The sequence below is a fragment of the Perissodus microlepis genome, chromosome 4, assembly GCF_051167445.1.
Source record: "Perissodus microlepis isolate ML-2025 ecotype Zambia chromosome 4, ASM5116744v1, whole genome shotgun sequence".
Taxonomy (NCBI): Eukaryota; Metazoa; Chordata; class Actinopteri; order Cichliformes; family Cichlidae; genus Perissodus; species Perissodus microlepis.
The window spans coordinates 24,023,819-24,037,333 of NC_140464.1; the positions used below are offsets into that span (position 1 = coordinate 24,023,819).

Consider the following 13,515-nt stretch of genomic DNA (forward strand, 5'->3'; position numbering starts at 1 on the left):
GGTATCATAGAAGCATTATTGGAGAGTCTAGAAAGGCTGGATCTTTGACTTTGGGCCTGAACCTGAGCCAATAAGTGGTTTTAAACAGCGTAAAGAAAAAAGCTGCTTATATAGAAATCATTTGTTGTTTTTTTCAAATTTCATACCTCTCATATTAAAGTTGCTTTTAATTGTATTTGAGCTGTTGGTATGGTTAAATTTCCTCAAGGTCGGGTTGCTCTTAGTTTACTGGTGTAGCTGCACAGACCCACATGTGAACGTCTCACATGGGCCTAAAACGCGACCAGCTGTCTTCTCATGACAAAGCTAAATGCAGGCGTGCTGGGGTTTAGAGGGATAAGTGAGATAAAAGTCCTTCCAGATTGATCTTTGACTGTCTGTCCCAGCAGGCTGCACCGCCTCCATCCCATGGCAGGTAGGACAGCAGTGGGGCGGGGCCAATGGGAACAAGGGCGCTGAGAATCGGGGACAGAGGCGGGGAGGGCGGGGAGCAGAAGATCCTGGATGGGTGGAGAAGTTTGGCTGACCTTCTCTGGTGACCATGTGACTGGAAAAAGGCTGATGTGGGGATTAGAATTAATAGTATAAAAGTGCAACACAGTCAACACACTTCACTTACTCAAGGAGCAGAGAGAAGCAGCTCTGAGCAGCGACTGGGAAATCTGTGACTGCAGGTAAGTGCAAACTCTGCGGCTGCAACTTTATTGACTTTGTTTAGTGATGAAACTACCAGGGTGGTGCTACAATGTAACATATAATAAGGATAAAAGTAGCAGTAGAGATTGTACGTGGATAACTGACAGCTGGAAAGATAACAATGATAATTTAGTGTGATGATAATGTATCTGCTAAAATTGTAAACGAATACAAGGAAAGCAGGAAGAAAGACAAGTAAGTAAGACAACAAGGCAATAAAAAAATTAAATCTACATCTATTCTGGGCTAACAAAGATGCACTGGATTTGCAAAACGTTCAATCAAAGCAAACAGATGGTCGTGAGCCTGCCGGGCAGCGTCTCTGCATCACCGTTCAGCTGAAAGATCAGGAGAGCCTCTGCATCCGCAGGCTGTCTGTATCTGCAGGTGGTGCATAACATCACAAGCCAGGGTGTTCTTCCACCTCTGTCAGAATGCCTTAACAGTGTTAGCAGTCAGAGGAAAGAGGGGCTCAGAAAGGACACGGCTTAAGACGAGAGCAAAGGGAACAGGCAGGGATGTTTTGGTCAAGGCATTTTCAAGAAGATGCAGTGAAGACAACGCCGTGATGTGATTTGACAATAACAGCCTCACTTATTCAGCCAAAACAACAACAAGAAAAAAAACCTTATATCAAGATTATCAAAGTTAAGACAAACTTGTTTTTGAGTCTGGTTTCCAAACTGTCAGGTGGATGAAAAGTTGGAGGTCAAGAATGAAGGTCTTCCCCTTATTGCACGTCATTCTTGCTGTCCAAGAAGGGCAATTAGTCCACTGTGGATTACAGTGGGATTAGAGCTAATCTGTCTGTGAAGCTAATCTGTGTAATCTCCATGGATTGGCACTGAGCGCTGGAAGCAAACAGGATTAGCACGAGGGCAGCAGGAGGCAATGCGAGGCTTTATCGATGTCTTTCTGCCTTCAGAGATCCACAGTAGAAATGAACGCCAGTCCCCCAGCAGGAAGCGCCCTGGCCCCCGGTGGAGCCACAGGCCCCACTACGCCCAAGAAGGGGCCACCCAAGTTCAAGCAGAGGCAGACCCGCACATTCAAGAGCAAGGCCCCCAAGCCAGGCCAAAAGGGGTAAAATACAGTTTTTGTGATATTTAAATGTATAGATTAAGGAACAGATCAGGACTTTGGATGCTCACCTCTTTGTTTCCTCTTTCTCCAGCTTTGGTGATGATATCCCTGGCATGGAGGGTCTTGGCACAGACTTCACAGTGGTGTGCCCATGGGAAGCCTTCGGCGACATGGAGCTCAGCGACTTGGCCAAATACGGCATCATTTAAACCCGCTGCCTCCAGCCTTCCTCGCCTGCCTGCACCTCTCCTCTGTCTAATCCTTTCCACCTGGCCTTCTCTCCACCTCAGCTTGGCACGTCGTGATAAGGCTGCCAGCAAACCCCCTAATGCCCTCTCGTCTATCTACCTCTTGCTTTGCGCCACTAAGTGGATGGAAAGCATAATGATGTTGTTATTTTTATATTATAATATGGTACTGTTTACAGTATATATACTTGAAATGAAAAGACGAGAAAACCATCTCCACCTACCTTTTTCCTTTCCCCTTCATCCACCTAGCGTAGTCTCCTCCTGACTCCTCCCCCCTCCTCATGTGGACTTCCCTGCCTCCCTGTGCCACTCCCGACCCACGGCAATGGATGCAAGAAAAACACTAGTCAACGCTAGCTTGTATTTGCTTCTAGCTGCCTGTTGAAATGTAAATAATTTGTTCTAAGCGTTAAACCTTTTTACCTTATCTTCCATCTTCCTTTTGTACTTCCTCCCTCTTTTGTTTTGCATTGTATTTTCTACTCCTTGTGCACAAGGTTGTTGTAAACACCAATGGATGCAGTGTGGGTGTGCAACATGCTGTAATGGTGAAAAACTACAATGCTCTTTCACGCGATCATTGAGGAGGAATTCCTTTTTGTCCTGCTTTCCATCTCGTTCTCTCCTTGCTGCTACCTGCACTTCCCTCCTTAGAGAAGTTAAAGGCAAATAAGTTTTGTGTTTGCAAACACAATATTATGGAAGATGTGTTGTGAACTGGTATGTCCAAATAGCTGAAATAAAAATCAGTTTATTTTCACTACTTTTACTACCCTCGTCTTTTTTTCTGAAAGACATAAACAGAGTAACATGGCATTTTTTTTAAAATCAGTAAAAGAAAAATAATATCAAATCACTATTAAATCATAGACTGTACATAAATGATGGACCTGGCAGCATGACGTCACCCACTGTTTTGAGAACTACTGCGATGCAACCTAAAGTGTATCTTGCTTTATCACCCATTTCCTGCTAAATGGGAGCAACAATTTATAACATGAATGACATGTTGTATAAAACCAGGAGATCAATTGAGGAGTGGGATTTTTTTCTCTTTTGTACTTGATAATCAGGCTTCTTTTTATCAGCCGATAAGAAAGAATGCTGCATCAATTTAAAACACTACAAAAGAAGCACGTAAAAAATGAGACATCCTGCTTTGAAGCCTCGAGATGAACATTTCTACATCACCATGTTGGTTACAAAAACACTGTGGTAAACAGGAAAGGTGGATCTGACTATAAACACCATGCACCCATTGGCTGATGATTTCTGATTGACAGGTCAATGATATGTCTTCCTGCTAAACGGTGTAAAGCGGTTACGGTGGTCCCTCGCTATAACGCGGTTCACCGTTCGGGGCCTTGCTGTTTCACAGATTTTATTTGTGCAACTTTGCATGTTTTTTTGTTTTGTTTTTTTGGGAAGTGCATTGTGTTCTACGTCGTGATTGGCTGTAGACCACTGTCACTCAATCTCCTCGTGTCTCCTGTACAGTACAGAATGCGTTCAGCTTGTCAAATTGACATAAATCTTCGATCGCTAGCAGTGTGACTCTGAAGTGCTGCACTGTATGTTTGTAAGTTTTCTCCCCAACAAACAACAATGTCGATTAAACATTTTGCACCATCAAAGGCAACCGAGGGGGCTTTGGTTTCATTCTATAATGCTGGACTTATTTTTCTACGAAGGTTTGAACTTTGAGAGTTTAAACAAGAGAGAAAAATGTGAAAATGTTGATGCCTGTCTGAGAAAAGTGTAAAAAGTGTGTAGTGTATAACAATAATAATAATAGTAGTTGTAAAAAATAAAGCTGTTCACCTATCACGGGTTATTTTTAGAACGTAACTCCCGCGATAAACGAGGGACCACTGTAGTACTTACATTTTGTTATGTATAGATATCAAACCTTTTTAAACACTGTCGATCACATCATTTTACAACAGTGTAACGTTGGACCCAAGAAACATAAGCCGGAGCGAATTTGACGACAGCAGAACTTTTATTTAACACTGTGGTTTACTGGGACACAGACACTCCAGCTCTCTCTCTGCTGTCACGTCCGCCCTCCTCCTCCGACTGTCACTGCCAACATATAAAGAGACACAATCACTGTCAGATCCCAGCACACCTGTTCACCCCGCCCCTGCGCCGCCCCGGGAGCTCACTGCGTCACCCCTCCTCTGCAGCTGGCCAGAGACCACACCCACGCCACAAACACTAACTAGAGTACACTGCTAGTATACGGTTTGAATCAGACCTATCTGACAGATTCCAGTTTTTTCATGTAAACAGGGAGTCAGGGTTCTGTGCTGGCACCTCTTTTTTTAACATTATACATGCTTTGTTTAGAAAATATCATCAGGAAATTCTGCTTACATTTTTATTGCTATCCAGATGACACAAATTAATTAGTCAAACTACAGGAATGTCTTAAAGATACAAAGGCCTGGATTACCTCGAAATCCCTGCTTCTAAATTCTGACAAAACTGAGGTTTTTCTACTCTGCCCTAAAAATTTAATGATGTCTAACCAGATACTTACTCTGGATGGCATTACCTCGGCCTCCAGTAATGCTGTGAGGAATCTTGGAGTCATTTTTAATCAGGATATGCCCAACAATGTGCATATAACCAGGTATGTAGGATTGTGTTCTTTTATCTGTGCAGTATCTCTAAGATTAGAAACATCTTGGCTCAGAGTGATGCTGAAAAGCTAGTCCACCCATTTCTTCTAGGATGGAGTTTTTGTTTCCTTATTTTCAGGCTGTTCTAAAAGCTCGCTAAACACCCTCTAGTTGATCCAGAATATTGAAGTACTGATGCAATAGGCTACGTTCACACTGCAGGCGAAAGCGCATCAAATCCGATTTTTTTGACCCTATGCGACCCATATCCGATCATGGTATGACAGTGTGAACGGCACAAATCCGATATTTTCAAATCCGATCTGAGTCACTTTCGTATGTGGTACTGAATCCGATACATATCCGATGTTTCAGAAAGCGACTGCTGTGTGAATGGTCAAGTCGCATTAAATCCGTCTTTTACGTCACTGACACAAGACAGACGCCAATTATCAGCGCCGGAGAAGTGCCCGATAAGACATCGCGAACGCTTCCTGGCCATCCGGTGAAACTGTTGGGAAGACAATGTTGGAGAAACGTTAACATTTTATTTGTACTGCATAATCTGCAGATTCTGACAGAAATCTGCAACTATCCTTTGAAGCACCACTCCTCTAAAACAGCAATAAGGATCATTATTAGGTTATTTACACTATTATGTAAATAACAAAATAACTTAAAGCAAAAATTGGGAAACGTGAAGTCCGAAGTCTTTATATTAACGGCCATCAGTCAAACAATACTGTTTGCTCTGGGTCTAAACAGAGCACGTTGTGTGTGACGTCTTGTTTTGCGCATGCGGGCCGCTTTGAGCGTTCACACTAGAGCGCGTTTGCTGTCACGTTTTATTTGTAGTGTGAACAAGCACACAAAAAAATCGGATTTGATCAAAAAATCGGAATTGAGCATTAAGACCTGCAGTGTGAACGTAGCCTTAGTTTGTGTTTGTTCTTCCCTCTCTATGCTCTCCTTTTTCATCCCTTTTCTTCAATGTAACTGGTTGGAGCAGATGGCTGCCCCTCCCCCTCCCTGAGCCTGAGTTTTTTCCTGTTTAAAGGGAGTTTTTCATTCTCGCTGTCTCCAAGTGCTTGCCCATAGGGATCTTCTGTAGGATCTTAACCTTACAACGTAAAGCAAGCCGATGCAACTGTTGCTTTGAGTTGGTGCTGTATAAATAATTAATATAAGTTAAAGAAAAATAAAATGAAGAAAATGTATTGATGAAAGATAAATTAATCTAAAACCTTCGTCTCGCTTCATTTGCTCTCCTTGCCAGAGAAGATGATCACAATACTCATTAGACTATTTTAGAGATCCCTTTAAACACTTCATGTCCCATAGAGCAACTGATATGCTAAACATTATACAGTATACAAAATACATTGTATAACTAATGAAACTTCTTTGCAGGCTATTAAAAAGACTTCATGATGTTTTGCTTACAGACAGCAAGTCCCAATTTAAATGCAAATATTTGTGCTCTCACATGAAAAATGGTGATTTTATTTGTGTTGAGGTTTTTGTGTGCTCATTAGCACAGCTAGGAAGATTTTTGAATCTGGTGTTACAGTCGCGTCAAAGTCTGCAGATTACAAAAAACTGGGGCACGAATCCACCAGCCATCACTAAATTTCACTGTATTTAGATAAATAAAAACTAAATGAAACATTAAAAAAAGAGAAACTAATCAAAATAAATTATAATTATCTACACTAAAAGACTTTAGTGTTAGGCTTTGGTGAATATGTTTATTGAGACCGGTATGACCACATGACAGTGAGTCAGCTCTGACTGTGTTTGTGTTGTACTCCAAACGTCTTCAAACTTGCTCCTGGCAAACATTAGAAATCAAAATGCTACACCCAAAGACTCTAAAGTGAAACTCGCAAACCCGAGAGAGAAAAAAAACAACCGAAACACAACTGTGCTCAAAACAAACACTGTTGAGGATGTTGTGTAGAGTCTCAATGTAAACCTTGACAAGGTCTCGGTACAAGGAAACCATCGGGTCGTTAAACTTGGATTCGGATTCCTTGGACTAATAAAACTGGGAATATACTCCATCATTGCTCTCCATCCAATGCGAGAGAGTTTAATCAGATCCAAGTTGGTGGAGCACCTAAAATACAAGTTTACCTTCTCAATGCAGCAAGAAAGGCCCCAAAAAGTCTTAAGGACACACTTTCTGTCAGCATCCTTCAACACTGTCGCTCTTCCCAGACAGCGGGGTTGCCGAGTGTCTAATATGCACACAGACACTCCATGTACAACATATTGGTGCCTTTGAAACATTTATTCGAAGGAGATGTTTACATTGGCCAACATCCGTGTGCACACACCCTGCTCCTGCAACAAACCAGCTTACAAATGGAAAAAGTCCCTGTGGGCTTTAGAGCAAAGTTTAGTTGAAGAGTGACTTAAGCTTCAGCTGAACACACCCTTAAACAATGTGCGTGTGCAGGCATGAGTGGAGGTGTTACGTATGGGCTTGCAACGGTGAAAAGCGTTCTCTGTTCCTGATGCAACCCTACCTGTGGCGAACTCGCCAATTTCAAGTGTTATGGCTGTGATTTACTAGTAACCAAGGAGACTGCTGCTCCTGTTCTGTATCCAGGTGATGGCGGGATGAGTCAGGAGGGCTCGCCCTAACGCCCTTGATTCTTACTTCTGCTGAGCTGTGACCCTGCACCTCAGGTGAAACACATGACCACATTATCAACAAACGGGATGCAAATTCTTATGGGAAATGAGATTCATAAATCTGGGAGGTGTGACTTCTCATCGCTTCCAGGTGTGCGGGAGCCCCACCTTAATCACAGGGAGGGACGCAGCGAAGCACAGCAGACGGGAGGGATCTAAAAGCCAAGAATTTGTGGAGGTACAGGTTTCCAACCTTCTAAGCAAGTTGAAAACAATCCTCTCTAGTGGTGCTTTTGGACCTCGTCCTTTTTCCCCTCTTCTCCCTTGTGCTCATTTCTCTTGCTGGCAGAGAAATGAGCACATCATCAAGATAAGAGGTGCAGAACATCAACAAGAGTTTACCGCAGCTTGAACGTCAAACTGAGACTTGTTGAGTGTAATTCGGAGGAGGTGGAACTGCTTATACTTGCATCCCAGAGGATAAAAGGTAAGTGCATTCGATAAAAGTTGGGTCAGGCTTCTGAATCTATTTATATTTTGATTTGATGTCTAATAATAGACATCAAAATAATGTTCGGAAGTGGTAAAAACCTCTGTAACCCCCCTGTGAGCAAGTGATGGGGCAAAGTTGAGGACCCGAGGCCTTTTTATCCTGTGCTAAAACTGCCAAAAAGGTCATATTTAAATCTCTGGTGCTGGAACAAAGACTCCACTGTGTAATGCGGGAAGTGCTCCTCAGCTATCACAAGTGACTATCTGACTGTCTCTCACCTCTAATCTTAACTGGTTATAACCGGCAATCGTGTTGTGTGACGGCGCTCGCTACGTCTCCTTTTTTGTCCCGGCCTCGCCTCCATGTTGCAGCTGGTTTTTCCTCCAAGCTTTGCAACGGCTCATTCATTTCCCTGCTTTGTTCTGGCATGTTTATACACTCCCTTCTCCTCCTGTGCTCTTCACACGAGCTACTGTCAAACCTCTTCTTCCTTTTGTCTCTTCCACGCTGTGACCTCTGTCATATTAGCTTCCATTTCGCCATGCTTGATTTGCAGACTTTTAATGCGTTTCGGACAAACTTCTCCTCCCGACTGACAGTTTTGCAGTCAAACATGCGTGAAATGTATTTTACTCTTTTTTGTTTCAGGATTAAAGACCTGCCACATCAAAGGACGGTTAAACAAAGGAGGACCGAATCCTCGTGTGGATTACTATAATGAATATGGCCCTTTCATCCAAGAACCTGAAATCCCTTTCTCCCCTCCTGTTCCTCTTTTATGCCCCTCTCACCTGTCTGTGCCAGTCAGCCAACAGCACCTCAACCAGTACCACAACCACCACCACAACCGTTTCCTCAAATGTTACATCCCTGATCGGAGTCCGAGGCTGCGGCAACGGGCTGCATCCCATGTACAGGTATCTGTGTGACCGCCGGGCAGCATGGGGGGTTGTGCTGGAGACCCTGGCCACTGCGGGCTTCCTGCTAAGTATAGGGCTCCTCTTAACCCTGCTGATCTGGTCCCTGTGTGTCTGCATCTCATCTCGCCATTATCGAAAAAGCAACATCGGAGGCATGGTGGCCTCCATGTCCCTGTTCCTGTTGGCCACGGCGGGGATCTTCGGCATCACCTTCTCTTTCATCATCAGTCTCACCCCGCAGACGTGCCCCACTAGGCTGTTCCTCTTTGGCGTGCTCTTCTCGCTGGCCTTCTCCTGCCTGCTGGCTCGCTGCCTTGCTCTGTTGGGCTTTGCAGCAGCTCGAGGCTGGGGAGAGCCTGCTGTGGCTCTGGGGCTCTTCACTGTGCAAGTTATCATTGCCACAGAGTGGCTGATCATCATGTTGGTCCGGGATAACAAGCGCTGCTTGTACAGCCAGGGGGAATTCGTCATGCTACTGATCTACGTCCTGTGCTTACTGGCTATCAGCTTGATTCTTTCCCTGCACCTCCTGTGCCGCAATTATTGCACTTACAGCTACAGCTACACAGGACCCATCAACCAGCAAGGGAAGCTGCACAGTGGGCTGGTCTTCGTCACACTGCTTCTCTCTGCCTGCATCTGGGTGGTGTGGATCACTATGTTCACCAGGGGGAACCCCGAGCTGGGCCGTCGGCCAAATTGGGACGACCCAGTAATTAGCATTGCCTTGGTAGCAAATGGCTGGGTGTTACTGATTGGGCACGGGTTGTCCCAGGTCGCCTTCTTCTGCAATGGGGAGGTGAAGTCCAAGGATCTCCCTTTGAGCTTTGCAGGATGGACCAGCCCCAATGCTGATATGCCAGGACTAGGAAGCCAGAAGGAGGGGAGAGACAACGGAAGTTTTGAGAATGACTTGGAGAACAAGAGAGGTGAGATGCTGTTGTGTTGATTAAAAAAAGTGTGACTCACAGTTAGATGATTTGGGACATAAAGATAATATGATTATTGAAATTATCTTTTGAAATTGACTATTTAAATCCTCACCGCATTCCTAACCACACCTGGTTGACTAGCAATCCAAGAGATATCTCATTTTCTTTGACAAAGACCTAAAAATACCAGTAAATATTCACATATGTACAATAGAGCCGGTAAACTAGAATTTTCGCATTTAAGGATTTATACTAAGTCACGTGTACGGAAGAATTCAGGATCGACCTGACAGTTTAAAAGATGTTCATCAGTACAAGCCTATTACTCTCAGGACTTTATAGGATATGATGATTATTTAATAAAAGACCACCTGGGATCCACTCTAATCGGCAATGATTATTTCTTTTTAATCAATTTAATGCCCCACTTTTTTGCACTCCTCATCAGGCTTCCTCTGATCCAAACACAAAGGGCCACGAAGCAGGAACTACTCATTCAAAATCAACTGCACCAGTTAGCATTACTCATTACTTAGTGTTAGGTGTAAGTACTTCATTATGTCTCCTTAAGTAACGTGATGTGTCCTAATCAAAATCTCACTGGTTCCTTATTACTTCCTCATTAGTTTACTACGACTCCTTAGATTAGGAGCCAAATCTACATCATCTAACTAAAGTTTGCGTGCACCACAGATCCATAAAGGATGTTGTTTCATTCTCATTTTAAAGGCGTAAAACCAGGAAAAAAACAGAATAGACTAACTATGATCAATAAGGACACATTAGCCAAATGGCTTTCCTCAAACATGAGGTAAAAATGAACCCAACCTTAGAAAATGACTCCTGCTATCTGTCAGCTCAGCTCTCACTGTGCGCATTTACGATGAACGCATATAATGTATATAATTAGCTGACTGTGTAACGCGTCTCCCTTCAGGCCGGAGAGCTGAGCAATCGCTGCGATCGCCCTACGAGTCGGGATTCTCCATGACGGTGAGTACTGACGGATAAACCATCCGACTCCTGCTGGTCCAACATTCAACAGTGTGACCTTTTAACTACGTGACTGAGCTATATTGTAGGATTAATTGGACTTTATCGAGGGTATTAATTGCAGCGATGTTTTGTGTTTCAGGAAATCGACACCGACAAAGATTACACCATTCCTCGCCCTCAGACCACCAACTACAATGAACCCTACGATGAATATTATGGACGTGAATAAAACCTTATCTGAATAAGGCCTTACACACCTCATGGCCTAATTTGTACTTTAATGTGCAAAATGTAAATATTTTTAGTATTATAAGAAATGGTGTTTTAAGTGTGTTAGTAGGATTTAAAATCATATGTCGCCCCCAAAGAGAGCAGGCTCAGCAGCATGACTCATCTGCTTGAGTTTCATCATCGAGGCTGGACAGGTTCAGATAGTCCAGCTTTGTTCTGGCAAATCCACGGGACGAATTCTCAACAGTGGGGCGTCTCAGTCACGGTGTGTGTGTTGCTACTCGGAGATGGCAGATAATAGCCCCGAGGTGACAGGAGGCGTGAAAGTGTCGCTCTGAAGGTGCCAAACTGCTGAGCAGAGACATCCACGAAGGAACGAGAGGACAACTGAGAATAACGAGAAGAGAGAACGAGGTGAGAAAGGAAAGGAAGGTGGGATCAGACGAAATGAGACAAGACAGGAGGAGATAGGACAGGAGATCCGTCAGCGCTGTGGGAGGGCTCGTGCCATCACTGATCAGCATCTTCATATTCAAAGTTACGTCACAGTTACACGTTTCTGCAAAACAACTGGAGTGATGTAGAAATATACAACATAGGCATCTTTTTTCCCCCATAACACTTTAGAATACGGCCTGAGGCCAAGTGCGTAATTCCTCTGTGATTAAACGGAATGTCAATACTTTATTATAACGTAATTATATTTGCATACAAATACTTAAAGGTAGGCAATTTAAGCAGTGCATAAGGCATTATGAGTAGTGCACAGATTCTGCAATTTTGATGGTATTTGCTTTTTCTTGTAAGGCAGAACAGTCCTCAACACATTTATATTGGTAAAAGAAAAGCACAGCTGAATAACAGAACATCCATCCTGCAAATCAACATAATGAATATTAAATAAACAGGCAAGAAAAGCAAGATTAATCCACTCCATAATACAGCCTGTGCTGAAAACTACAGTGTGTTTATGACATATGATTTTTGTTTTTTTCTGTAAAAACCGAACTTGTTCTCACCTTATTCTAGTGTGCCTACCTCTAAGTATTTGTAACTAAATGTAATTACACTGTAACTTTAAAAAAAATGCACTAAAAGTCCATTCAATTACAGGAGAATTACGCTCTTAGTCACATATTATAAAGTGTAACCTTTTTTATTTTACAAATGCTTGCATAATGTGCTCAATAAAAAAGACTTCTACATAAAGGATTTCGTTCTGTCAGAGCTCAGTTTTTTTTAATGTCCACTTAATAATTTGAATGCCTCCTTGCAGTAAACAAACACTTGTGTACAGGGAGCAGCCACCAGGGGGCAACGTCGTAACAAGTCATAGTAGACGACTAGGTAGATGTAAAACCTTTTTAGTAGCAACATACTATCATAATCACGGTTTCATTTACAAGAGGCAGAATGTGCAATAAGAAATTCGTCCCTCTGTAATACACGGGAGAGAAGATGATTCAGTGTGCCATTTGTTTTCTTGCCCCCTCCCTTCCTCCCTCCGATGGCCTGTAGTGATTTGCCATCCACAAAAGGTCAGTCCCCCACTTCAAAAGATGCAATCTCTCACACACCTCCTCCTCTGTCAGGCTTCTGCCTATTCTTCCAATTAGCCCAACTTCAATTACTCAGCGAGAGCATGCCATCAAATTGGCAATTGGCCTCTTGTGCATTAGTGCAATTAGCAGGGATATGAGGTTTCCTGCCACATCCAACCCATTTACGGCCATTAACTCTAGATGCAATTAAAGATTGTTCCAGTTTGTTTCCCCCTTGGCAGTGATGAGCAAGTTTGGAGGTGGTGGAAGAGCTTATCACACAGTAAATTTGGTCTGGAGGAGTAAAAACAAAAAGAAAAGAAAAGAAAAGTCAAGAGTTAACTGCAACGTAGCACCGCTGAGCTGCGTTAAACGGTGGGCATGTGGCGCCTCCATCAATCATCCGGCTCACGCCCCACAGAGGAGGCCACGTTTCTGGACTGTCTGAGCAGGGATTCTTTGGAAGCTTGTTATCTAAATATTGCAGCATTCAGTTGACTCCCCAACTTCTCATGTCTAATGAGAAACTCCCTTATCTCTGCTTGGTATAGGGTTTTGTTCTATTTAAAGCAAGCTCGCTCCTGATTGGATAACTTCACTTTAGACAAACACTGCAAAGAAAATGATAAGACTGACACAATCATGGGAAGGAAATAACATAATGGCTGCCAGCTCAACAAATCCAGAACCCTATCTGAGAATGTGCTCTATCACCTCCTGATAACCGTGAGGTAAGAGGGTCACTGCATCAAGAAGAAACGGGAGTCAGTGAGTGCCTTCAATTTCTGAGGATCCTTCAAAGTGTTTCTTTAGACAATGCCTGCCTTCTTCACTCATTCTCAGTTCAGTCCTTTTAAAAAACAGAATTTGTTTAGTTGAATCTATGAAAAATAGATAACATAGATAACAGTGTCCTTAAAAATGGACAAGTGGAGGACCAAAGAAGTGGCAAGGCTTGTAAAAATATATACGCCAGATGAGCAGTATGTGAAAGTCAGGTCCTTTAGACATATGAAAAAAGATCCAGACATGATGCAGGACCTGAGAGATGCATCTAGCCCTTCAGTTGATCAGTCTGCTGTTTGTGAAACGAGGGAGAAAAAGC

The 13,515-nt window shown here is 43.1% G+C and overlaps 2 protein-coding genes across 2 annotated transcripts; both read left to right on the top strand.

Annotated features, from left to right (window-relative positions):
• The first annotated feature begins 604 nt into the window (after positions 1-604).
• On the top strand, positions 605-2,802 carry pde6hb (phosphodiesterase 6H, cGMP-specific, cone, gamma, paralog b). Its single transcript, XM_084926622.1, has 3 exons — positions 605-674; positions 1,622-1,779; positions 1,871-2,802. Exons 2-3 carry the CDS (start codon positions 1,637-1,639, stop codon positions 1,986-1,988), a joined length of 261 nt encoding a protein of 86 aa, XP_084782748.1. The 5' UTR covers positions 605-674; positions 1,622-1,636; the 3' UTR covers positions 1,989-2,802.
• Positions 2,803-7,174: 4,372 nt separating this feature from the next.
• Positions 7,175-13,294, top strand: LOC146389005 (retinoic acid-induced protein 3). The gene is made up of 4 exons (XM_084926623.1): positions 7,175-7,784; positions 8,439-9,639; positions 10,580-10,635; positions 10,778-13,294. The coding sequence occupies exons 2-4, from the start codon at positions 8,508-8,510 to the stop codon at positions 10,865-10,867; spliced, it is 1,278 nt and encodes a 425-aa protein (XP_084782749.1). The 5' UTR covers positions 7,175-7,784; positions 8,439-8,507; the 3' UTR covers positions 10,868-13,294.
• The last annotated feature ends 221 nt before the right edge of the window (positions 13,295-13,515 follow it).